Below are 27680 nucleotides of genomic sequence, written 5' to 3'. Positions count from 1 at the left end.
ACATGGCGTGCGTTCCGATGCGGCCGCACGTCTGCCACGCCCACTGGGTGGTCACGCCCACAACCACGCCCTCCAGAAGCAGAGGGTTGCCCAGGTCACCCTGCAGAACAACAACAACAAACAAACACACAATGAGAAAACTGGTCTCTATACTGCCTCCCCCTGGCCAGCCGGGGAGCCTGATGGAGGGGGAAAGGAACTGGTCTCTATACTGCCTCCCCCTGGCCAGCCGGGGCGCCTGATGGAGGGGAAAGGAACTGGTCTCTATATTGCCTCCCCCTGGCCAGCCGGGGCGCCTGATGGAGGGGAAAGGAACTGGTCTCTATACTGCCTCCCCCTGGCCAGCCGGGGGCGCATGATGGAGGGGAAAGGAACTGGTCTCTATACTGCCTCCCCCTGGCCAGCCGTTTTTTTTAGAATCTGATCTCAGGTCAGAATGGAAAATTGTCCGGACGTACCGTAGAAGACATTTTTTTTTTAATCTGATCTCAGGTCAGAATGGAAAACTGTCCGGACGTACCGTAGAAAGACATTTTTTTTTAGAATCTGATCTCAGGTCAGAACGGGTTTTAAAAACACACTGAAACGTACCTCGCAGGCGCAGCCGTAGCAGTTGCGGTACGCGGTGGCGCAGAGCAGCTGGGCGTAGTCGGCGGTGCTGACGGAGCAGAAGCTCTGGACCTTCACCTCCACGGTGGCCTCGCTGAGCACCGTCTCACTGAGCGCCGTCCCGCCGCCACCGCCGTTGGAGTTCATCCAGTTCCCGCCACGCCCCCAGCCCGCCGTGACCACATCGGAGCCAATGGGGGGGTAGTAGGAGGAGGAGGAGGAGGTGGGCTGGGTGGGGGGGGGGCTGCAGCCCCATGAGAAGAACCCGCAGGCCCGGGGGGCGGGGTCCGGGTTCTGACCCCCCCGCTGGTACCGGACGGTGCGCACGGCCCGGGTTAACGTGGCGGTGCGATCCAGCTGCAATTGAGAGTCAAAGGGATTTCATTGTCATGTGTTGCATGAAATGACTTCATATCTTTTTTTCTTTTTTTTTTATATATATTTTTTTATCCCACGATTTTTGTAACCCATTTTTTCACCCATCATGTCAATCATCTAATGTGACCCTGGGCTCTACACACCCTCCACCAACCTAGTCCCCATATATGGGGGACAAGGGGAGACCAACCTAGTCCCCATATATGGGGGACAAGGGGAGACCAACCTAGTCCCCATATATGGGGGACAAGGGGAGACCAACCTAGTCCCCATATATGGGGGACAAGGGGAGACCAACCTAGTCCCCATATATGGGGGACAAGGGGAGACCAACCTAGTCCCCATATATGGGGGACAAGGGGAGAGCAACGGACTTGAACTCATGCTTCCTTCATGCCCGAGAGTCCACCAACATGCCGATCATTGGACGACCTGCTCTACCTCCTGAGCCACAGCCGCCCTGAAGAACATGTTAGGGTATAGGGTACCTACCCTAGGGTATACAGTACACCCACCCCCAGTTATTTATTCACCTTGATCAGGCCGATGTCGTGGGCATAATATCCCCAAACGAATCGACGGAGCTTCTTGGTGGTGCCAAAGATCTGCTGAGAAGGTTCTGGGCTCAGGGAGTGAGCTCCCAACACCACCGTCAGCTTGGACTTCCTGTTGAAACAAGACAACAGATACTTTATACACTAAAAAAACGTTAGTAAAACTATAAATGTGGCAGCAGGCGGGGTCGAGGTGTCTGTGAGTGACAGGTGACAGGGCTGGCTTTATAAGTGCCAGCTCAACAGGCACACCTGCAGCAGATTGTGTCAATTAAATGAAGGACAGCTGCAGTGTAGAGGCTATAAGGAAGCTAATGTGCTTCATTGTGTTCTCTGTTGCAGTGAGAGGCTAGCTGGGTCCACACAGAGCCACACAAAACCCCACATTCCTGCCTGTTATAGTTGGATGTTTATGTCACACGGTGACTGTTTAGTTCATGTTATAGGATTAGTATAGGATTCCCATTGAGGACACTCTGTGACTTGTTACATTACATTACAGCAGAGTACAACACAGAACAGTTACAGATACATAAGGTTCTTCTCACCATCGGAGGCAGTGAGCAGAGTACAACACATGTATAGACAGAACAGTTACAGATACAGAAGGTTGTTCTCACCATCGGAGGCAGTGAGCAGAGTACAACACATAGACAGAACAGTTACAGATACAGAAGGTTGTTCTCACCATCGGAGGCAGTGAGCAGAGTACAACACATAGACAGAACAGTTACAGATACAGAAGGTTGTTCTCACCATTGGAGGCAGTGAGCAGAGTACAACACATAGACAGAACAGTTACAGATACATAAGGTTCTTCTCACCATCGGAGGCAGTGAGCAGAGTACAACACATAGACAGAACAGTTACAGATACAGAAGGTTGTTCTTACCATCGGAGGCAGTGAGCAGAGTACAACACATAGACAGAACAGTTACAGATACAGAAGGTTGTTCTCACCATCGGAGGCAGTGAGCAGAGTACAACACATAGACAGAACAGTTACAGATACATAAGGTTCTTCTCACCATCGGAGGCAGTGAGCAGAGTACAACACATAGACAGAACAGTTACAGATACAGAAGGTTGTTCTTACCATCGGAGGCAGTGAGCAGAGGTCATGACCCACTGCAGGTCCACCAGAACTCCTCCACACACATGCCTGAGGACCCCTCCTCTCCCCGGAACCTGTGAGGAGGTAATGTATATATGTAGATGTATAAGTACTTGGAAACCATGGCCGATGAATTGAACATGGCGGACCCTCTTGTAAACAAGTGTAATGCTTAATCGGGTCGTCCACTCACAGTTAACAGTCTTTGTATTGAGTTTGTGCTTGAAATGTATACTGTAATTCTGCAAACTGTTAATAAATATTTCAATCAATCAATCAAAACGCTGAAATCCTGTATAAAGAGGGTTCTTTTGGACAAAAATGGCAGATCTGCAAGCTTGAAGATCAGCTATTTTCGGGGCGCAACCCAGCGCTCTTTAGCTAGTAGAGATGTATGGATCTATCTATGGAGACTTCAGAGAAAAAAAGCAATTCTCCTGAATGCTGGCATGGAAAGGAGAGGAGAGGCATTTACATTTATTTCACCATGCAAGTTAAATTAAATAATGCTGCATGCGAGTTCTGGAAAGGGCAGTTGTTTTGCATACGGGTAAAAGGGCTTTGATGTCTATGTGTCCCTGGTATGGATGTATGAGTACATATTATATACTGTACATGTTATAAAGCAAAAAGAAAAAAAAAAGTAAACTTTGACCAGACCATAGTTTGAACACAAGGGCTAATGTAGCTGATATTAACCCATTCTGACCTGGCACCCATTTTGGTGTTAGCATCATGTTATGCTTTAGCTATTGAAAAATAGCAGATCTACAAGCTCATAGCGCGCCACCGAGTGGCGCGATACGAGCTTGTAGGTCTGCTATTTTTGAAAAATCGAAGAGCGACTGACATTTTTAGAATCTGATCTCAGGTCCGAATGGGTTAATCAGACCAGTGTGTGTCCAGTGGAAAACCTCGTATGAATCTGATCTCAGGTCAGAATGGGTTAAACCACCAAACCTGAGACATAGCAGGGTAGGTAGAAATTGAATTGCTCATTGAAATATACAGGGGTAGAGGACCGGAACAAAATCCCAAGGGAAATGAAATTTGCCCAGTCTCTAATTATCTTTTTAAATTAGTTGAAAAAGTGGCTGAAGGGCAATAAGTTAGTATTAGTATTTATCTATTTATATCTATTTGTTGTCTTTTGTTCATTGATCTATGACGGCCGGTTGTAAATGTCATTAGTATTGTAATGTTAGTACACATGTTCTTCTTATCATATGCTGTAACTATTTATTTATTTATTTATTTATTTATTTATTTATTTATTTATTTATTTATTTATTTATTTTATTTTATTTTTTGATCACAATGGAAATAAGTCCTCTGACATTTTGTGCAATCCTGATAATTCTGTACTGCTCTCCTATGAATTGTATCGTGAATACATCAAATAAATCAAATCAAATCAAATCAAAACCAAGTGGTACGGTACCTGTATGGATGCCATGTAGGGATGAGAGTGAGGCTTCACCTCAGTGCCCATCATGATGCCTTCACCTGGAAGAAAGACAAACACTAAATATAATACATGAAACTAATTAATTGAAAACAACACGGCCCCCTCGCGCATTAGAAGGCCCCCTCAACACGGCCCCTCAACACGGCCCCCTCACGCATTAGAAGGCCCCCTCAACACGGCCCCTCAACACGGCCCCCTCACGCATTAGAAGGCCCCCTCAACACGGCCCCTCAACACGGCCCCCTCACGCATTAGAAGGCCCCCTCAACACGGCCCCTCAACACGGCCCCCTCACGCATTAGAAGGCCCCCTCAACACGGCCCCTCAACACGGCCCCCTCACGCATTAGAAGGCCCCCTCAACACGGCCCCTCAACACGGCCCCCTCACGCATTAGAAGGCCCCCTCAACACGGCCCCTCAACACGGCCCCCTCACGCATTAGAAGGACAATATCAGTCCTATAGAGCGTCGCAGTCCCTCCCTCTTTCAGAACAACGAGTGGCCCAGGAAATGAATCCCAATGCATTTTTCTCCATAGGCATTTCTTAAAGTATTTATTTAAAGACGGTTACGCCGCGGACAAAGCCAACTCGGATCGTGACAAATCATGACAATGAACACTATGTTTTGGGGCCGATCAAATAATTTACAAGAAGAAAAACAAAACAAATAGTGTTGTCTCCTGCCTTTATTTTCTTCTTTCTAACAGAATGAACACAATGTTTTGGGGCCGATCAAATCATTAGAAAGAAGAAAATAGAGTCAGGAGACAACACTATTTGTTTTGTTTTTCGTCTTATAAATTAATTATTTGATCGGCCCCAAAACATTGTGTTCATTGTCATGATTTGTCACGATCCGAGTTGGCTTTGTCCGCGGCGTAACCGTCTTTAAATAAATTAAATGCCTAAGTGCCTATATGGGAGAATGCATTGGGGTTTGATTTCCTGGGCCACTCGTTTTTTCTGAAAGGGGGAGGGCTCTATAACGCACGCGACACTACAGCAAAAAGCTTTTATTTCCATCCCCACAACAACAGAACAAAGAGAGACGCTCTAGTTCAGAGCCCTGAGGCACTCCACTATAGTCTGAGGTTCATGTTGCTGTAACTCATACATGGGCATCATATCACATATCAATACTGATAGGTTATTGATTTCAGCCGTTTATACAATTCCAAACATGCAAACATGACCCGCTTTCATTACTTCAGTCTATATTAGTATAGCTGAATGACTAGTATAGCCTATTAAAATGTTATAGTCTTTTTTTTTTTTTTTATGTCCACTTAATACATATTTGTATTTTAGTTCATGAAGATAACATAACTATAACTAAATGCTTTTGAAATTTAATTTAAAAAAAAGGTTACTTTTCACGAAAAAACATTATTCAGGATTTCAATTCAAATACAGCAACAATAAATAGCTGATCAATACAAGCTCAAAACGCGCCGCACTCATGCTGAGCTTGTAGATCAGCAAAAAACAAATTGCCACCACAGAAATATGCAATGTGGCCTACTATTATTATTATTATTATTATTATTACTACTGTATACGCTGACCTGCTCTGGAGAGATTGTGGAAATACAGTATAGCCTCTCCATGGTCAACATCACCACCACCACCACCACTTTTGTGTGTTTGTATTGTTTATTTCTGTTTTTTTGTGCAGTCTGTGTTTTTATTTCTTTACTGCACAGCTGCCCCCCCTTTGCCAACTTGTAGATTTATGTACTGTTCTTCATGAACTTTTAATCTTTAAAACCTATATGACCTCTTCCTTCAGGAAAGGATTCCATATTAGCCTTCTGGCTTCTTCCCTTCCTTGCATTGTATTTTTGTTTCTTTGATATGTTATTGTCTATTTTTTGTACTTTATGCTAAATAAATAAACCAAAACCTAAACCTAAACCCCCCCTGCCTATAACTCACCCACTGGAATGAGCTGTATACACGTCGGTGGTTTTAGAGAAGCTGTAAGTTAAGTTACTCACCCAGTGAAATGAGAGCCAAAGCAGCCAACAGCAGGAAGGCCATAGTGTCTGTCTGTCTGTCTGTCTGTCTGTCTGTCTGTCTGTCTGTCTGTCTGTGGCTTGGATCAGATCAGCAGCTCAAAAAGCCTCTCGTTGGTTGACAGCCAGGGTGGAGGACCTATAGCTGCTTAGTTGTCTCTTTTTTTTTTCTTTTTAACTTTTCTACCTGATAATAAAATAAGGACTTAAAAAAGTGTCTGAGTTTCTCCAGTCCCTTCCTTTCCTCCTGTAACCTGTAGCCTCTGAGATTAGATGCACCAGACTGCTCTGTAACCTGTAGTCTCTGAGATGCACCAGACTGCTATAACCTGTAGCCTCGGAGATGCACCAGACTGCTCTGTAACCTGTAGTCTCTGAGATGAGATGCACCAGACTGCTCTGTAACCTGTAGTCTCTGAGATGCAGCAGACTGCTCTGTAACCTGTAGTCTCTGAGATGCACCAGACTGCTCTGTAACCTGTAGCCTCTGAGATGAGATGCACCAGACTGCTCTGTAACCTGTAGCCTCTGAGATGAGATGCAGCAGACTGCTCTGTAACCTGTAGCCTCTGAGATGCACCAGACTGCTCTGTAACCTGTAGCCTTGGAGATGCAGCAGACTGCTCTGTAACCTGTAGTCTCTGAGATGCAGCAGACTGCTCTGTAACCTGTAGTCTCTGAGATGCACCAGACTGCTCTGTAACCTGTAGCCTCTGAGATGAGATGCACCAGACTGCTCTGTAACCTGTAGCCTCTGAGATGAGATGCACCAGACTGCTCTGTAACCTGTAGCCTCTGAGATGAGACGCACCAGACTGCTCTGTAACCTGTAGCCTCTGAGATGCACCAGACTGCTCTGTAACCTGTAGCCTCTGAGATGAGATGCACCAGACTGCTCTGTAACCTGTAGCCTCTGAGATGCACCAGACTGCTCTGTAACCTGTAGCCTCTGAGATGAGATGCACCAGACTGCTCTGTAACCTGTAGCCTCTGAGATGCAGCAGACTGCTCTGTAACCTGTAGCCTCTGAGATGCACCAGACTGCTCTGTAACCTGTAGCCTCTGAGATGAGATGCACCAGACTGCTCTGTAACCTGTAGCCTCTGAGATGCAGCAGACTGCTCTGTAACCTGTAGCCTCTGAGATGCAGCAGACTGCTCTGTAACCTGTAGTCTCTGAGATGCAGCAGACTGCTCTGTAACCTGTAGCCTCTGAGATGCAGCAGACTGCTCTGTAACCTGTAGTCTCTGAGATGCAGCAGACTGCTCTGTAACCTGTAGCCTCTGAGATGCAGCAGACTGCTCTGTAACCTGTAGCCTCTGAGATGCAGCAGACTGCTCTGTAACCTGTAGCCTCTGAGATGCACCAGACTGCTCTGTAACCTGTAGCCTTGGAGATGCAGCAGACTGCTCTGTAACCTGTAGTCTCTGAGATGCAGCAGACTGCTCTGTAACCTGTAGTCTCTGAGATGCAGCAGACTGCTCTGTAACCTGTAGCCTCTGAGATGCAGCAGACTGCTCTGTAACCTGTAGTCTCTGAGATGCAGCAGACTGCTCTGTAACCTGTAGCCTCTGAGATGCAGCAGACTGCTCTGTAACCTGTAGCCTCTGAGATGCAGCAGACTGCTCTGTAACCTGTAGCCTCTGAGATGCACCAGACTGCTCTGTAACCTGTAGCCTTGGAGATGCACCAGACTGCTCTGTAACCTGTAGCCTCTGAGATGCACCAGACTGTTCTCCCACAGGCTAGAGAGGCGTGTAATTATAGAACTCACTCCTGCCTCACCTGCTTACAGTATCAGACACTCCCTTTTCTGTTTGTTGTTGACCAGCATGAAAAACATGCAGTACCGCATTGTGAAAGCTGCCAAACCACTATCACGTCACTGTGTCAACGCTTCCATTGTCTATACGCTGCATACCAAGGCATCCATGTTGTTAGGCTGCTAGCTGACACTTAGTTACAAAAAACACAACTTACAATGTTTAGACATTTAAAAAGCAAGACGCTATATAGCTCTTACTCCACAGTGACACTATAGAAATTGATAAATGAAAAAAGAAAAAAGTAAGGGGGAAAAAAGAAAAGAAATCCATTGGTTTTATTGGTCAGTTTATATGAATTTTGTTTCTTGTGTTTTTTGTTTTGTGTTTTGCTTTTTGCCTCCCGTTTGTGTCTGTATTGAACCGTTTATTGTCTGTTGCTCCCCTTCCCCTTTCCCCAAGAGGACCACAATGGAAACAACATGTCTGTTGCTCCCCTTCCCCTTTCCCCAAGAGGACCACAATGGAAACCAGCCTAACAGCTTTCTTGTGAATTTATCCTTTTGAAATATATTTTCAATAAAGTATTCAATCAATCAATCAATCTATTGAAGATTCTGACTCTCAAATGTAGCCTACATCATTTTTGTTTTGATTGTATTGTATTGTATTGTATTGTATTGTATTGTATTGTGCTTCTGCTTTGGCAATGTAATACAAACCAATGTTTTCTCATGCCAATAAAGCCCATTGTATTGTATATTGTATAGAGTAAAGCAAGGAAAAACACAACAATAACGAATGGCCAAAACGACAGGCTGCCAGGTGAACAAATGAACCCAGCTGGTATCGGTCTACATGGCGTGCCAGAGATCTAATTTACATCTTTATCTTTGCATACGAGCCAGCGGGGCGAGGCGGTCGAGGCTGTGTAGGGCGTTACATACGGGCGTGGCCCGTGGGCGGAGCTTTCTTTACTGCAATGAGTCGGTATTAATGTATGAAGAATATTCAGGACAGAACTGCACTTTCTTTTTAATATATATATTCTTTCAGAGCGAACGTTTTCAACTCAAATCTTTGCTTCATGCGGGGGGGGGTCTCTGGAGCAACATATTTTCAGATGGGGGTCGGGGGTCATATACACATGTCTTTGGAGTTCCTTTGACATGAACATGTTTGAGAACGACTGACATAGAAACATGGATTTTTCTGAAAACCCGTCAGGATTTGTAGAATCGTCCTCGGGTCAGAATGGGTTAACAGCTTTAATGATAAACCGACTCATGTAACAGCAGAATTAATTGTGAACATTCCAGTTCTGTCACAATTCAAACGCTCGGTCTGCTCGAATTACACAGAATACTGATCATAATGTTGGCGCGTTGCGTGAGGACATTGAGACGATCTAGTCAAACATAGTTACAGTCCTTCTGCCAACAGGGCAGTCTGGTAAAGACAATGTCTGGGTGCAGGAAGGACCAGGAACGCACCTCAATGCATTCAGTAGAGGTAGTATTAATACTACCTACTGAATACATGGAATCATTGTTTTGTGTCTTATCCTTTTATCTTTAATGTCTGGCTGTTTGCCAGCCAGTGCCGTTTGCACTTGGGACTCGTGACAGCGTGTTCAATTAATTACAACACCCTGAATATAATCACATCATGTATTGTTCATGTTTAATATCAGACAGTATATAGTTCCTTATCATTTCATTACTGCCAATTGTCAGTCAATTGTTCATTTGTTTGTCCAAAGTCAGTCATTTCCAAGTCAGAGGGTTAATGTGAGGCAGTGAAGAGAAGAGAATCCGCACACAGGTTTTCTCCAAGGTGTTTGCTTTTTATTCAATACACCATAAAGACACAACGTTTTGGCCGTGAACGAACGGGCCTTCATCAGGTGATAATCGGCTGTATGTGTGACAACTCCCTTTTAAACCCAGTCGTCACATCACGTGACTGATGACGACTGCATGGGCAGGTGATTCACTAACACCAATAAGTGACATGACAATAAATATGACCATGAATGACCACCACAGCAAGCAAGTTTACGATAAGGCAACACAGTTTCAAAAGAACAGTTTCAATCAAACTTGCTGGGTTTTTTTTGCTTGTTACAGACTGTTTTAGTATTTTTTTAGATACATTTTTTTAAATATTTTTTATATATTTGAGATTTTGCATTTTCTTTTGTTTAAGATTTAAAAAGCTATTGGTACCAAAAGTAGTTTACAGTTTGGGCAATCTGCTCGAAAATAGTAAGTAATGTGAGGCAGTGTCTTGAGAGTGTATATGGAGTTAATATTATTATTATTATTATTATTATATGGAGTATGGGGTCATTCATGGAATAAAAGGGAAAAACGTGGCCTGAACACAAAAAGGCCAAATTAAATATCTTATCAAAAATAATAATCAAAGTAGCTGATCTACAAGCATTATACACATTTCAAACAAGCATTTACAAATGTCAAATCAAAATAATCCTTTTTTAAGTTTCAAACATCAAATGAAAATAACCGAAACCTGCAAACAAAACACTTCAAACACTTCAAACATTTCAAACAATAAACTCACCAATTCAGTTCTCAAGTTCCACAGCTCATCAGTTCGGTTCGCCAGTGTAGTATTTGGAGGTCTGAAACCAATCATCATGTCAGTGTTAATATCATGTATTGTAATGAAGAGTAAAATGGTAAAAATGTTTGTCGAAGAAGGGATACAGACCTGCCACAGCCAGTGATGTGCACCTCTCTGACTGCATGAGACAAAAGTGCTGTGCTTCATACTACTAGGGTGTGGTGGTGATTGCTGATTCCAAACTGGTGTGAGTGAGTGAGTGAGTGAGTGAGTGGTGTGATGAGCTGTGAACTGATGCAGATGGTACTGTGACCATATACAAATACAGACATACATATACAATTATAAACATGGGTTACACACACGCATGGCCAGTTACAGTATTATTAATTATAATAAAACTTTATTTGTATAGCACCTTTCATGACATACAATGCAGCTCAAAGTGCTTTACAAAAAATGGAGAATAAAAGAAAAGCAAGGCAACAACATTAAAAAACAAGCAGTAATGCAATACAGTGAGGACATGAATAATAAAAATAAAAAATAAAAGATAAATTAAAAGCAATGTTGTAGAAGTGGGTCTTGAGCTGAGCTTTAAAAATGTCTACAGAGGCTGCCTGACGAAGGTACAGTGGGAGCTTGTTCCATGCCGACGGCCCGTAGAAGCAAAAAGCTGAGAAGCATGAGTTCAAGTCCGTTGCTCTCCCCAGGTTGGCGGAGGGTGTGTAGAGCCCAGGATCACAGTAGATGATTGACACAGGGGTGAAAAATGGGTTACAAAATCGTGGGATAAAAAATATATTAAAAAAAAAAGAAGCAAAAAGCTGCTTCCCCAGTATTACAGTACAGTATTATTTGTTGACTATACTTTTGATGTAGTAATTGTACAATTTTTCTGTGGGAATAGACACTGTGTGTCTGTCTGTCCCGCTATCCAAATATGGAGTGTGTTGCATCAGCAATCACTCAGCTCCATATATGGGCACAAAAGGGGCCAGGTCCACTCAGCTCCATATATGGGCACACAAGGGGCCAGGTCAATATATACAGTAACAGCGGGACAGACACACAGACAGACAGACAGACATGATCTGCAGGGTCTCAGCTGCGTTCGCTTCCCGCGTTTGCGCGTCTTACTGGTTTACCTGACCCATCCAGAAGGGGGCGCCATTGTTGGTCGTTACCCGCGCACGTCGTCATCGATGACATCGACGGGGGAAAACATCGATTCTGTCATCTGAGCGAACGGTGACGCCGCTCGGCCATATTGTCTCAGAGCGCGGCGGAGATCAAAACACACCAAGAGGATCCACCGGCGATGCAGGGACACAACGGACAGAACGGACACAACGGACACAACGGACAGAACGGACAGAACGGACAGAACCACAAACTGCAACTGCAACGCGAAGAAGAAGTTTTATTGATCGTCGAGTCGGAACGGATAGCCGTCCAAAGACGCCACTAGTGCCTCTCCTCCCTCACCCATACCTCTGCCTGTCCCGTCCCCTTTGGAACAAGAAGACCCTCCCCCCCCTTCCGACCCCTCCTGGTTCTCGTGCTCCGTCTGTCCATCTTCGTCCCGGTACGACCCGACCCGCCGCCGAGCTGTGGGACATGGCGGGACCGGCGCCGAGCCGAGCGCGCGTGTACGCCGAGGTGAACACGCTGCAGCGGCCCCGCGAGTACTGGGACTACGAGGCGCTGGCGGTGCGCTGGGGCCGCCAGGACCACTTCCAGCTGGTGCGCAAGGTGGGCCGCGGGAAGTACAGCGAGGTGTTCGAGGCCGTCAACGTCACAGACGGCCAGACGGTGGTGGTGAAGATCCTCAAGCCGGTGAAGAACAAGATCAAGATCCGCCGCGAGATCAAGATCCTGGAGAACCTGCGCGGCGGGCCCAACATCATCGGCCTGAAGGACATCGTGCGGGACCCCGTGTCGCAGACGCCCGCGCTCGTCTTCGAGCACGTGGCCAACGCCGACAGCAAGGCGCTGTACCCCACGCTGAGCGACCGCGACGTGCGCTTCTACGCCTACGAGATCCTGCGCGCGCTCGACTGCTGCCACAGCATGGGCGTCATCCACCGCGACGTCAAGCCCCAGAACGTGATGATCGACCACGCGCGGCGCCAGCTGCGCCTCATCGACTGGGGCCTGGCGGAGTTCTACCACCCGGGCAAGGAGTACAACGTGCGCGTGGCCTCGCGCTTCTTCAAGGGCCCCGAGCTGCTGGTGGACTACCAGATGTACGACTACAGCCTGGACATGTGGAGCCTGGGCTGCATGCTGGCCGGCATGGTGTTCCGCAAGGAGCACTTCTTCCAGGGCCAGGACAACTACGACCAGCTGGCCAGGATCGCCCGGGTGCTGGGCACCGAGGAGCTGCACGACTACGTGGACAAGTACAACATCGAGCTGGAGCCGCGCCTCAGCGCCGTCCTGGGGCGCCACTCGCGCAAGCGCTGGGAGCGCTTCGTCACCGGCGAGAACCAGCACCTGGCGACGCCCGAGGCGCTGGACTTCCTGGACAAGCTGCTGCGCTACGACCACGCCGCGCGGCTGACGGCGCGCGAGGCCATGGAGCACCCGTACTTCTACCCCGTGGTGCGGGACCAGGACGGAGGCGCCGACGCCACCGCGGTGGCGGCAGCGGTGCCGCCACCGCCCAAGTCGCCGCCGCTGCCAGCCGCCGAAGGCAGCAGTGGGACGACGACGACGACGACTGCCGCGGCCGCTAGCTCCGTCGGCACGGCGGCCAGCACGCCCACCTGCATCTCCTCCGCGTTGCCGCCGGCGGCGTCTGCTGCCGCCGCTGCGCCGGTGCAGGGGGCGGGGGCGGGGCCCCCCACCGACCCACCCCAACCCCCCCTCCTCTCTGCCGCGGCTGCTGCCCCGCCCCCGCCCAGCGCCCTGGTGCAGGGGGGGGCGGCCACCGTACCCGCCACCGCAACCCACTGACGGACGGAAACGCCACAGAGCCGTTGAATTGACCTCCCCAAACTGCTATGGTCCAATCACAGCTAAGCATAACATAGGGTTGGACAAACCTCTCCAGCAATAGTTTTCCTATTGTGATAAAAACGTTGTTTTAAAAAACAAATGTCACACACATATTCTTCCAGTGCATACAGTATGGCAGGCCTGATGATTTTGAAGAGATTTTGAAGATCTAGTTAAAAAAATGAACCAGTATTTAATGTGTTGTAATCCATGGTATTTACATTGGAATGAATGAGCCTGAGGCTGGAAAGTGTCCGAGTGGGAGTGTCTAAGTGGGAGAGGGGCGGGGCTTTGCTAAAGGTGAATTACGACAGAGCTACGACGACATCTCAGTTCTCTTCGTGGGGCTTCATTCAGTCCAATGGCGGCCCCCGGTGGCGGCTATGGTGGGAGCCCCTGCATGGACGGGAAGTTAAACGAATGCGCGGGATTAATCTACGGGAGATGACGGAATATGCTGGAATCTACGGGAGATGACGGAATGCGCCGGAATCTACGGGAGATGACGGAATGCGCCGGAATCTACGGGAGATGACGGAATGCGCCGGAATCTACGGGAGATGACGGAATGCGCCGGAATCTACGGGAGATGACGGAATGCGCTGGAATCTACGGGAGATGACGGAATGCGCCGGAATCTACGGGAGACGGGTAGACAAGGCATGAACATCATTTTTGAGGTGGCGCTATATAGCGCCCCTCCTATATACAGCTTTTGACCGCACATGTCTCAATATTTGCCATTGACAATGAAAGGAAAGATGAGGTCAAATGCCCGCCAAACATGACGTACATTTGTGGCAACAGGCATTCTGATTGGCCAGTATGAGATGATGCATGATGATGATAAGAGCGCCCCTCACTTCACACTGGTGTGATTTGTAATGGCCGTTACCTCTGTAAAAAAAATGAAAGAAGGTGATGTTAATGAAAGAAGACATGATGTCACAGGTTATGTTAATGAAAGAAGACATGATGTCACAGGTTATTCTCGGATACCTTGTTTTATGATTTGCAAAAACAATGTAATTATATTGACTTTATTGACTATATTTTTGTGCCGCCCTCGATGAAAACAATACATTTTTAAAACAACCACTTGTCAGTCACACTCCAGCTCTGCTTGACTAGCGCTGGAGCGTTCAGTTTCCGCCCCCTCAATGTCGCTATAGCCTGGGCACCATTTCATTTAGGGTATGTATGATCCTGTCGGGAGCGGATGGTATCGTTACGTCATGTTGTTTTGTATAGTCGACAGGCAGGGACTTCCTTTTCCCTCAAACCGAAAAGGAAGTTGCCGCCTGTTGTTCCTGCCTGTCGACTACAAAAACAATGACTACAACACGACGTATAACGATATCATCATCCGCTCCCGACAGGATGATACGGACTTTTGAAACGGAGACCAGGCTTTTTCCTCCGAGGTGGTGGGAATTCAAAGCCTGGTGAGGCCAGGTTACGATGCCGCAAACCACAGAAGCGGCCGGGTGTTTTTAGGCTTCAGTATAATGTCTCCATCTGACTGTACTTCATTTCCACAGGTTCAGGAAATCCATCTGTCTGGGTGGGTCGAGGATCATCATACTACGTTCCCTGAAAGATTTTTTTTTCCTCCTTTGTTGACATTTAAGACATCAAATTTATATTTTGTGTAAAAAATAACAGCTCTTTCATAAAAATAAGCCTTTCGAGTTGTAGTGAATGTGTATACTGAGATGAGATGAGATTACATTTATTGTCAATATAACAGTACAAGTACAGCACAGCGAAAAGTATTTTCGCATCTCACCAATGGTGCAAACATGTCGGTAAGGAGGATACATTATTTACAGTAGTACAGTAGTAACAGTAGAACGTAGTGCGTGCGTATGCGTCTGTCTCATCCATGAATGCTGCCTGCAGGTCATACGGTAACAAGACGACTCACCCCGTTTCTGTTTTCCTCCCAGAATGTTCCCCAGTGAGGGGTTGGTGGGAGAGGCTGGACAGCAGACGGCTGCAGGACTTTGAATTTCTATAACTATATAAACTTTCATGACAGCAGAACAGCCTAAGTACAAATATAATCTATGAAAAGCTACTACAGTGAAGTCTGTTCACAGAAGTTGTTGTAGGATATGTGGGGATTATCTGACGAGGTACCATTTGAGTGGGCAAAACCTTACATACACTAAATAATACTACATTGCTTATAGGGTCAATATAAGTAAAAAAATATAGCCTTTCCACAGGAGTATCTTTTTATATTTTTCCAAAAATAATACAAACAGCCAAGAGGTTTCCACTGGACACACACTGGTCTGATTAACCCATTCTGACCTGAGATCAGATTCATACGAGGTTTCCACTGGACACACACTGGTCTGATTAACCCATTCTGACCTGAGATCAGATTCTAAAAAATGTCAGTCGTTCTTCGATTTCTCAAAAATAGCAGACCTACAAGCTCGTAGCGCGCCACTCAGTGGCGCGCTACGAGCTTGTAGATCTGCTATTTGTCAATAGCTAAAGCACGACATGATGCTAACACCGTTCAGAATGGGTTAAAGGGATAGTTCAGATTTGTTTAACTGTGGGAAATACTTGCCATTAATTAATATAGTGGTTTCAACTGTATATTCATTGATTGCCTGAGTCCCCCTGGTGGGAGTTCTGCTCTGGTTTTGGTGAAATATTAAGTAGGTTCCGGTCATTCTGTGGGGTGGGGGTGGGGTGGGGGGGGGGGGCACAGGGGGCACGCATTAAACGTAAATCATGAATCCACAAAACTAAACGTCCTATTTCTAAAATATTAGCGCAACTTTCGTTCATTGTTTACCCCTCTATAACACGGAACAGTTTTTTTTGTGTCCATATCACTACGCCCCAAAAACATAGTTCCATGTGATAGAGGGGTCTGACGTGCCCGGTGGAGCCCCCCGGTGTTAGGAAGTGAGTGTTGGTTCGAATCGGCCTGGAATCTTTGCCCAAATATGGATTAATGTCATATAATAGACCCATTGGTGCCCCCTGTTGATTGGCTATACGTCATGTCTGATGTCCACAAGAAGCCTCGCCGTCATTGGTCCAGTGCCATGAGCTCCGCCCACCTGCAGTAACCTCCGCCCACCACACAGTGGCGTCACTGTGTCGTCAGAGCAACAGCCACGCTATATCAGGTGTGAGCAACTGCTCTTCGGCTCAGTCCGTAGCAGTGTTTTCTGTATAGCTTTCACAAAGTTATTTAGGTTCAGCATCCGGGTGATATTCTAAAGTCCGCTATAAGGCAACAGAGGGATCTGGGAAGGCACTAAACGCAGGCCAAGAGAGGCAGCATGGCGGGAGGCGGGCGCACTTTGCAAAATGCAGCGACACTCCTCGCGAACAACCACGCCGCCGCGGTCAAGGCCTCGGAGCGGCACGCCGCCGCCGGCGGCGACGGCAAGCAGCAGCAGCAGCACGGGGCGCCGTCCGGGTGGCTGCCCCTCCTCTCCTTCGCCATCCTCCTCCTGGCCTGGCTGGTGGCGTTCAGCTCGCGGCTCTTCGCCGTGGTCCGCTTCGAGAGCATCATCCACGAGTTCGACCCGTGGTTCAACTACCGGGCGACGCGCCGCCTCGCCGAGCACGGCTTCTACGCCTTCCTGAACTGGTTCGACGAGCGCGCCTGGTACCCGCTGGGCCGCATCGTGGGCGGGACGGTGTTCCCGGGCCTGATGGTCACGGCGGGCCTCGTGCACCGCGTGCTCAACGCGCTGCGCGTCACCGTGCACATCCGCGACGTCTGCGTGTTCCTGGCGCCCGTGTTCAGCGGCCTGACGGCCGTGGCCACCTTCCTGCTGACCCGCGAGCTGTGGAGCCAGAGCGCCGGCCTGCTGGCCGCCTGCCTCATCGCCATCGCGCCGGGCTACACGCAGCGCTCGGTGGCGGGCTCCTACGACAACGAGGCCGTGGCCATCTTCGCCCTGCAGCTCACCTACTTCCTGTGGGTGCGCTCGGTGAAGACGGGCTCCGTGTTCTGGAGCGTGTGCTGCAGCCTCTCGTACTTCTACATGGTGTCGGCGTGGGGCGGCTACGTGTTCATCGTCAACCTGGTGCCGCTGCACGTCCTCGTGCTCCTGCTGATGGGGCGCCACAGCGGGCGGCTCTACGTGGCCTACAGCGTGTTCTACGCCGTGGGCCTCGTCCTGTCCCTGCAGGTCCCCTTCGTGGGCTTCCAGCCGGTGCGGAGCAGCGAGCACATGGCGGCGGCCGGCGTCTTCGCCCTGCTGCAGGCCCACGCCTTCGTCCACTACCTGCGGGACCGCCTGGGCCTGACGCCGCGGGAGTTCCTGACGCTGTTCCTCCTCTGCGTCCCGCTGGCGGCCGTCGGCGGCACCGCGGCCCTCGTCCTCCTGACGCACGGCGGCTACATCGCGCCGTGGAGCGGCCGCTTCTACGCGCTGTGGGACACGGGCTACGCCGCCGTCCACATCCCGCTGATAGCGTCGGTGGCCGAGCACCAGACGCCCACCTGGTGGCCGTTCTTCTTCAACCTGCACGTGCTGCTGTGCACGTTCCCCGCCGGCCTCTGGTTCTGCATCAAGGACGTCAACGACGAGCGCGTGTTCGTGGCGCTCTACGCCGTCAGCGCCGCCTACTTCGCCGCCGTGATGTCGCGGCTGATCCTGACGCTGACGCCCGTGGTGTGCGTCCTGTCCGCCGTGGCCTTCTCCAACGTGTTCGAGCGCTACCTGGCGGACGAGAGACCCTGCAGAGACGGCGGCAACAACGCCTCCCCCGCCGTGGCCGCCGCGGAGAACAAGCGGAGCTCGGGCGGCGGGAGGTCCGGTAAGGTGCGGAAACAACACGTGGCGTCCTCAGAGACGGAGGCCCGGGAGAAGGAGGAGAAGGAGGAGGAGGAGGGGGGTCCGGGGACCGCCCTGCGGGCGGCCGTGTGCGTCACCATGCTCACGCTGCTGGCGCTGTTCGCCGTGCACTGCACGGCGGTCACCAGCACGGCGTACTCGCACCCCAGCGTGGTGCTGACCACGCGGTCGAGCCGCGGCGACGTCGACGTCATCGACGACTACCGCGAGGCGTACTACTGGCTGCGGCGGAACACAGAGGAGCGCGCGCGCGTCATGGCCTGGTGGGACTACGGCTACCAGATCGCCGGCATGGCCGACCGCACCACCATCGTGGACAACAACACCTGGAACAACAGCCACATCGCGCTGGTCGGCAAGGCCATGGCGTCCAACGAGAGCGCCGCATACGGCGTCCTGCGCTCGCTGGACGTGGACTACGTGCTGGTCATCTTCGGCGGCGTGCTGGGCCAGGGCGACGACGTCAGCAAGTTCCTGTGGATGGTGCGCATCGCGGAGGGCGAGCACCCGGGCGACGTGCGCGAGCGCGACTACCTCAACGCCCGCGGCGAGTACCGGGTGGACGCGGGCGGCACGCGCACCCTGTTCGACTCGCTCCTCTACAAGATGTGCTACCACCGCTTCGGCGAGCTGCAGCTGAGCGCGCGCCAGCCGCCCGGCTTCGACCGGGCGCGCGGCGTCGTGATCGGCGAGAAGGACGTCCGCTTGGAGCACCTGGAGGAGGCGTTCACCTCGGAGCACTGGCTGGTCCGGATCTACCGGGTCAAGAAGCCCGAAAACCGGGAGCCCCTGGAGACCCGGCTGCGCTAGTCTCAGTCCTATGAGAACGGGCTGCGCTAGTCTCAGTCCTATGAGAACGGGCTGCGCTAGTCTCAGTCCTATAAGAACCGGCTGCGCTAGTCTCAGTCCTATGAGAACCGGCTGCGCTAGTCTCAGTCCTATAAGAACCGGCTGCGCTAGTCTCAGTCCTATAAGAACCGGCTGCGCTAGTCTCAGTCCTATAAGAACCGGCTGCGCTAGTCTCAGTCCTATAAGAACCGGCTGCGCTAGTCTCAGTCCTATAAGAACCGGCTGCGCTAGTCTCAGTCCTATAAGGCTATACGCCGCTACGCATCCATGAAGACCGGACTGTCGGTGTTATTTTGCATGGCTGTGTTGTTGAAGATATACACAGGTTAACGTCATGGCTGTGTTGTTGAACATATATACACAGCTTAACGTCATGGCTGTGTTGTTGAAGATGTACACAGTTTAACGTCGTGAAAGTTACACCACTGACCCACCCACGTGATGCAATAATACTAATGACCGTAGTCTGACCGTGCAACATGAAGACTCCTGTCTGGTGGTCTTTAAAAGTTGATTTCTCCCTCTGTCATTTCCTTGTATTTCTAGTTTATTCAAAACTAGTCATGCACTGGCAGACTAGATTAAGGTGACATTCACACCAGAGAGCTTTTGCTGCGGTTAAAACTAATCCTGCTGTGCATTTTCAGCAGCTGAACACAGTTGGAGACGGAGAAGGTATATTTTACGAAGCGCAAAGATGTCCCATTACCGTGGATAGACGTGGTCGAATGAGGAGACTGAAGCCCTGATCGAAATGAGGACGAGTACATTAATCAATTGCTTAAGAAAACACATAAAAACACTGCAGTGTATTATAGCTATACAGAATATTTTGATATTAAACAAGCAAGAAATAACGAAGATGGACTACTAGGAAAACAACAAGACATATTCAACTGAAAACAACAAGACATATTCAACTGAAAACAAGACATATTCAACCCAGTTGTGTTGAGGTGCGCTCGTTTTGCGTCTCTTCGTCTTTCTTCAGTCAACACTCGTCTGACTCCCCTCCATGTACTGTAACAACCTGCTGCAAGAGACGTGTTTTTACTGATTAACTCAAGGTTAAATTAAAAAAATCACACCCGTGTGAAGTGAGCGTCGCTAATATATTAAAGTCTAACTCATGTTGATCAGGTGATGTAATGGTGATGTACAAAACGATGCAAAACACAAACATTAAATTCTCTTTATTGTTAATGGCATTTAATGTTTGTGGTAGGGACAGTATGACAATTTTTGCGTTTTTAAAACAAACATTGAATTAAAAACAAACATTAAACCTGTATATAGGAGGGACTAGCGCCCCTCGAAAATAAAATGTGTGTTTTTGTAGGCCTATATATCTGTCCGTCACGAATCTCAAGAAAGGTTTGACTGATCGAATGAAAACGTCGATTTATCGCTAAATCCGCAAATCCCATATGAGGCCATTGGCTATTTAGGCATAAAGGGTCACAGACAAACAGACCCATACAGACATCTCCATATATGGGCATTAAACGTATACACAGACGGGTACAACTGGTCCTTGAAGAGGTTCCAAATCGAGCTGTCCTCAGAAACCCCAGCGCCATTCTGATGGTGCAGCGGATTGGCCGAGACATGCAGATATAAGTCTCGAAAATAATGAGGAGGCGGGGCATTCGTGACACGACACCGACGCTCCAGTGACATCACGATGACGTCACTCGCTGCGGCGTGCGTGCGTCGCCTCTATATAAGTAAATAGTGCCTTGAAGGAACGACAAAACTCAAAGCTGCGACTGTTGGACTCGAGAAGAAAGTCTATATCTTGTACCACATGATTAACTCCAACCTGCAGACGATATTGAACAGCCACTGTTTCATACGAAAGAAAGACCCGCCCACCATGTCGTCGTTGACCGAACAGAGCAATAAGCCCGAAGGCGCACGGACCTCCTCGTCCCGGTCCGATAGGAGGTCCACCCCCCACTGTAGCAGGCCCGTTCCGGGGCCTCTGTGGTGCTCCTGACGTCCCCCACGCCGTAAGCCCAGTCTGGGGCCTCTGTGGCCCTCCAGTCACCACCTCCCACGCCGTAAGCCCGGTCTGGGGCCTCTGTGGCCCTCCAGTCACCACCTCCCACGCCGTAAGCCCGGTCTGGGGCCTCTGTGGCCCTCCAGTCACCACCTCCCACGCCGTAAGCCCGGTCTGGGGCCTCTGTGGCCCTCCAGTCACCACCTCCCATGCAGTAAGCTCGGTCCCGGGCCCCTGCGGTGCTCCTGACACCCCGCTGACCACCCCAGGTGGCCGACACGACGCTCAGCCCGACGACGGATGCCTTTCTTCGCCCAGGCTGTTCTACTCCGACGCCAAGCTGCTGGTGCTGGAGAACCCGCCGCCCGCCGACTGCCGAATGCGCTGCCTGCTCTTCACGCCTTGCTGCCGCTCGGGAGGCGGAGCCAGCAAGCGGCGCTGCGTCTGGAGGGCGGCCCTGAAGGGCGGGAACCTCTACGTGGAGATCCCCCCGGGGCCGCTGCCCGAGGGCAGCAAGGACAGCCTGGTGCTCCTGCTGGAGTTTGCGGAGCAGCATCTGCGGAAGGACCAGGTGTTCGTCTGTTTCCACAGGAAGCGCCGCGACAGAGCCGTCCTGCTGAGAACCTTCGGCTTCATGGGCTTCCGGGTGGTGTCGCCGGAGCATCCCCTCGTCCCCGCCCACCCCGACGCCTTCTTCATGGCGTACAGCATCGAGCCGGCAGACTCCTCCTCCGATGAAGACGATGATGAGCCCCTCCTCCGATGAGCCAAGCCCCTCCTTCTCGGATGAGCTAGTGTTTGACTATTTCTCTACTGCGAGAGAGAGTGAGGTCTAGCCCACACCAACACCACCTGAATCGCTGCCCTCCACACTCTCCTATACAACATCAGTGTCCTGCCAGCCTCTAGTTCTGTGTGCCTGACGCAGTGCCCTGCCAGCCTCTAGTTCTGGGTGCCTGACGCAGTGCCAGCCTCTAGTTCTGGGTGCCTGACACAGTGCCCTGCCAGCCTCTAGTTCTGTGTGCCTGACGCAGTGCCCTGCCAGCCTCTAGTTCTGGGTGCCTGACGCAGTGCCCTGCCAGCCTCTAGTTCTGGGTGCCTGACGCAGTGCCCTGCCAGCCTCTAGTTCTGGGTGCCTGACGCAGTGCCAGCCTCTAGTTCTGGGTGCCTGACGCAGTGCCAGCCTCTAGTTCTGGGTGCCTGACGCAGTGCCCTGCCAGCCTCTAGTTCTGGGTGCCTGACGCAGTGCCAGCCTCTAGTTCTGGGTGCCTGACGCAGTGCCAGCCTCTAGTTCTGGGTGCCTGACACAGTGCCCTGCCAGCCTCTAGTTCTGGGTGCCTGACGCAGTGCCCTGCCAGCCTCTAGTTCTGGGTGCCTGACACAGTGCCAGCCTCTAGTTCTGGGTGCCTGACGCAGTGCCCTGCCAGCCTCTAGTTCTGGGTGCCTGACGCAGTGCCCTGCCAGCCTCTAGTTCTGGGTGCCTGACGCAGTGTCCTGCATGACAAAAAGCAAAGCCAAACAACTTGCCAAATACTGTTCTGTTTCGTCTGTTATAGGCAGTTTGTCTGTGTGGAGAAGGAGGTGCCATGTGTATCCTTAAGTGAACATGAACTGTCAACCCAGTTATATTTGTTTCCTTGTCAAATTAATTGCAATTTGTGGATTCAAATAAAGAAATCGAAATATGTATGTATGTACGCTTGTAAGCAGCGTCCTACATCCAACATACTGTCCGTATCCCACATCTTTGAGTGACTGTCTGTGACTGATTCAGCACGCTGCCAGTATGCTGAGGAAGGCAGAGTGCTGAATATTTTTTATTGTAATTTTTTTTTCTCAAGGGGGTGTGTGAATGAATATCTTGTGAGTTCTATTATTCTCAGTCACGCCAAAGCACGACCTCATCACATGTGATGACCTCATAACATTTGGGAAGACGGCTCGGAACGTTGTGAGCTTGCATGTATAGATCTGCTATTTTCAAAACAAATATTGGAAGAAAAGAAATAAAGTGACAAATGTGGAATATTTTTGACACAAATCTGGTATGGAGGGTCCCTGCAGGCACAAGATGTTGTGTAGGGTCCGTGTGGAACTATATGCATGTCAAACTGGGGGTCCTTGAAATGAAAACAGTTGAAAATCAGCTGTATAAATCTTCCCTTATGGGGGTGCTGGCATATCTTTTCTAATGAGGGTATGCAGGCTAATTGCGAACGCAGTGAGCACTTACTATGAGACCTAGCAGATCATGTCTGTCCGTGTGTCCCCCCTTTGTGCCCATACATGGAGCCGAGTGATTTGTTTGTGATTGATGCGACACACTCCATATTTGGACGTATAGCTGCTTTGGGGACTCCTTATATGGTTATGGCTAAGTTAAAAACTTAACTTAAAAATAACTTAACTTAAAAAAATAATAACTTAAAAAAAAATCTTAAAAAAAACCCAAATATGTACGAGCTGCGTTCGCTTCCCGCGTTTGCGCGTCTTACTGGTGAGTGTCATTTTGGGGGTCCTTAATTGGACCTTGACATGAATAAGTTTGGGAACCACTGCAGAGCATCCTGGTAGGCCAGCAGGCCTACTAGGCCTATAGCTATATATACTGGAAAAAAGATATGTCCCGGAAAAGGCGCGCTGTGATTGGCCAGTAGTCACTTGAGTGACAGCGAGACATGGAGGGGTCGCATGACGCAGCGTGCCTTCAGCAAATTCTTTCTGCTCTTCTAAATAAGAAATCTGCAGAGAACTGTTGCTTTTTGTGTTCTCTTTAAAGTGTTCTATATATATGAGGAGAACTGTTGCTTTGTGTTCACTCTGTAATGTTTTAAATAAGAGGAGAACTGTTGCTTTGTGTGTTCACTCTTTAATGTTTTCTGCTCCCCTGGCTCTGTTTTATTGTTGGATTAATATAACTTTGTTTGCGTTTGTCTTGTATTGTAATGTAGGCTATTCTTGTATCTGTAGTCTTGACATACAATATAGTTTATTTGCTATTGTGTGCACTCCCTGCCTTAAGTTCACCCACTGCCTCAGCTCTTCACCAGACAGTTTCCCTGAAGCAGCAGTGCCACCTGCTGGACGCAGCGCAGTACTTAGGTGGAGAAGAAACTATAGAAAAATACGCACATCACTTCATGGAGTTGCTGCCGGGTTCAAAAAGTAACATATGAAAAGAGAAGGGAACCCGCACACTCGTATGCTCCAAAAGACAACTGAGGTGGAGAAGACCATGAGGTCGGCGAACAGACGAACAGCATCACTTTGACTATAGACACCAGGAAACGTAATCAGCAAATGAATATCCGCTGCAAACCATCCATTATTCTATGCATTACAATTGTTTGTCACAGGCAATAACACGATGCAAGTCTAATAGAAGATGGAACATGCATCTACAACAGGTTTCCGCAAGTCTTAATGAAAAATGTATTTATTTGTGTTGGCACTTGGTGTAAAATAATTCCAATACAGTTCCCAGTCTATCCAAGCCCTTCAGCACGTTGCATAAAACCTGACAGTTAAACTTATTGTAAAGCCACACTGTACCAGTTTATAAACAACCGTATCGGTACTCACTCACAAAAGGTTTTGTTGTTTAAATCCCCATGCACTGCTGACTTCTCCTTGTCCTCCACTCAGAGTTACAGACACGTAAGGGTCCATTTGGTTCCATGTGTTACTCTGAATACTTTCAGAGTTACAGGGTGCATTTGGTTACAGGCAGCTACATGAGGATGGCGTCACGTACGTCAGCTGTAGCTCCCTGTGTTGTTTGTTGATGTAATCACTAGCAGGTGTGAAAATAGCCGATGTTCTGAAGATCGGCAGTACAGTCTCAGAATTATATAGGTTCACCGACACTACAATGTAACACAACGGAAACTAATTAAATAATAACTCATTGTTATTTATAATACAAACTAATAACTAATTGTCCTATTAATAAAATAGATCCATTAATTCATATTACATTTGTTCTGCCTGGTTTAAATAAACATAATTGTCTAGTATTCATTGCATTATTAACTAATAACTATATTGTTCTAAGTTCAAACTAGTTCTATTCATTAATACATTTTAAATGATGTTTATTTAAGAATAAACACATTGTCTATTATAGGCCTATCTAATAACTCGTTTTTCTATTAATAAACTAGATCTATTCATTAGATTGTTAAATTATATTTTTACATTATTTGTTCTGCCTAAACTAACTAAAAGTTATTCTAATTTCTAAAGTTTTCAAATGAGTACAGAGTCAAGTACCACACTACAAGAACAAGCCAATTTAAAAACAGTCTTATTACTTCAAATTCAGTCTGGTCTTTGTGGTAAGAAATGTAATACAATATTCAACATTCATGTTTGGCTCTGTTCTGGGAGATTGTCAATGGACCCATAACGGACACCCGGGTATAAATGTAATATTTTATTAACAAGAAAATAATGAATATTTACAGATATATGGCATCATGAATAAATTACAATCAACATGAAACATTACTTTTATTTAAAAAAAAAATTACTATGGTGTCTTCTCTCGTGTATCATCAGATGTCCGGCTCCATGCTCGCCTCTCCTTGGAGGCCAGTTGGGTCAAAATACAGTACACCACATTGTGACAGCTGTAGTGCGTCTACAGTCCACCTGCCTGCTGGCAATATAGCCTGGTTGTGATATGTAGATGTGATTTATATTTTGTTTGTTTTTATAAGTCATTCTATAATTACAATACAAAGTAATTGTATTTATTTTATGTATTAATTGTATTTTATATATTACTATGTTATTACTAATTGTATTTATTTGATGTATTACTATGTTATTACTAATTTTACTTCATGCATTACAAATTGTATTTGTTTTATGTATTACTGTTATTACTAATTTTATTTTTTATGCATTTATTTATTTCATGTATTACTGTTATTACTAATTTATGCATAAACTATATTGATATTTTAATTTATTTCATGTATTATTGTCTATATTACTAATTATATTTATTTTATTTTATGCATTACTAATTTTAATTTACTCTTATTTTACTATTTTAATTTACTTTTATTTTACGATAATCTATTTTTTTATCGTTCGTTTTATCCATTTATTTATATTATTATCTAGTTATCTATATTGGTTTATTATTTTATTGTTTATTATTTTCAAAGAGCCCTGATTGATCACATCTACATATCACCACTACCAGTCAGGATCTGAGTGACTCAGAACCCTGGTGACCTCCAGATGGAGCCACACAGCAGACCAGCAACGTCCTAAAGAAAAAAAAGAAATGCTCATTACTACTTTGTTCATAAACCAATATTGATTGAAATATTTATTAACAGTTTGCCTTTTCAACCTGCAGTTTGTTCCTGTCCGAGACTAGCAGTGCCGAGTCATCTGCGAACAGGAACAAGTTGCAGTCACAAGCTGATGTCATGTCATGATCATAGTATGTTGTATAGTTACCTTGCTGTGATGTAACTCCAAAGGTGATCAGAAATAGTTGCTCCATCGGCTAGAAACGTGCTCTTCACCGGCATGATGATCTTGTTCCTAAAAAAAGTCTATAGTCAACCCTAACTGATTACAGAACATGATATAAAAAACACAACTAGAAGGATTTAGGCCTGTCACAATTACCTAATCGCCAAGTATTTGAGATACTTTTTTAGAGATTAGTCATAATCGTCTCCATGTTGAAAATGTTCATATATTGTCAAACATTTTAAAGAAATAATGCAAGCATAATACAAGCTCTAAAAGTGTCACTTTGTAATTTACTTCTTTTTTTAGTGTATAAAGTTATTGAATTATGCCATGTGCAGCTTTTTGTTTACAAAGCCTACAAAAGCCAACGTTTTATTTAGAATGTTAGTATGATGCAATTATATTGTTACTTGTAATTTATTTGAGCGACAATTAAATCGGCCATTATAAAACATTAAATTCTGACAGGCCTAAACAGGTTCCAGTGGCGTCTACCGAACCTTCTAGCTCCGTCCGAGCCTCCCAGCGACCCAGAAGTCCTCAGCGGAAAAACACCCGGGGAAAGCTTCGGATCTCGGCTGAGATTTCCAGTCTAACAAACGAAAGACACACACCCCATATTAGCTTTGCTGTGTGTGCGTGCCCTGTCACAACATACACATGCACTTACAGTAACGTTTAAGAATAGGGATCGACCAATTATCGGCAACGGACGATTATTGGCTTTTTACGAAGCCTAAAAAAAGCCCTAACCCTAAAGCGGTTCGTACCGTTGAGTTCCTCACTGAGAAGGCCCAGGTCCGAAGTCCTCCAGCGTCTACCCAGATCTCCGTCCTCCGTCCATGGACAGACCTGCAGATCTCCATCTCTAGAGGCTCCAGCCGCTCCAGCTGTGTCTATGATCTCCATCCTGAGAGAGAAAGAAACCATTAGCTCTACAAGCTCACAACACGTTGCAGTGTGAGCTTGTAGATCTGCTATTTTTGCTGA

At 47.8% G+C, this 27680-nt stretch overlaps 4 protein-coding genes across 4 annotated transcripts in view; 3 read left to right on the top strand and 1 right to left on the bottom strand.

Annotated features, from left to right (window-relative positions):
* The window catches only part of ctsz (cathepsin Z), a 471668-nt gene that overhangs the window by 101322 nt on the left and 342666 nt on the right, over positions 1 to 27680 (bottom strand). The window lies entirely within an intron of this gene.
* Positions 12114 to 13454, top strand: LOC308335826 (casein kinase II subunit alpha-like; the record flags this gene model as incomplete). Its single annotated transcript, XM_080793043.1, has 1 exon — positions 12114 to 13454. The coding sequence occupies one exon, from the start codon at positions 12114 to 12116 to the stop codon at positions 13452 to 13454; it is 1341 nt and encodes a 446-aa protein (XP_080649169.1).
* On the top strand, positions 16811 to 19150 carry LOC308335825 (dolichyl-diphosphooligosaccharide--protein glycosyltransferase subunit STT3B-like; the record flags this gene model as incomplete). Its single annotated transcript, XM_080793042.1, has 1 exon — positions 16811 to 19150. One exon carries the CDS (start codon positions 16811 to 16813, stop codon positions 19148 to 19150), a length of 2340 nt encoding a protein of 779 aa, XP_080649168.1.
* LOC308335590 (ornithine decarboxylase antizyme 1-like) lies at positions 20997 to 21957 on the top strand (the record flags this gene model as incomplete). Its single annotated transcript, XM_080792677.1, has 2 exons — positions 20997 to 21150; positions 21236 to 21957. The coding sequence occupies 2 exons, from the start codon at positions 20997 to 20999 to the stop codon at positions 21955 to 21957; spliced, it is 876 nt and encodes a 291-aa protein (XP_080648803.1).

Source organism: Protomyctophum bolini, assembly GCF_963924005.1.
Source record: "Protomyctophum bolini genome assembly, chromosome: 20".
NCBI classification, from domain to species: domain Eukaryota; kingdom Metazoa; phylum Chordata; class Actinopteri; order Myctophiformes; family Myctophidae; genus Protomyctophum; species Protomyctophum bolini.
Note: the sequence above shows the minus strand (reverse complement) of the source record. Positions and strands in the feature narration are given on the sequence as shown.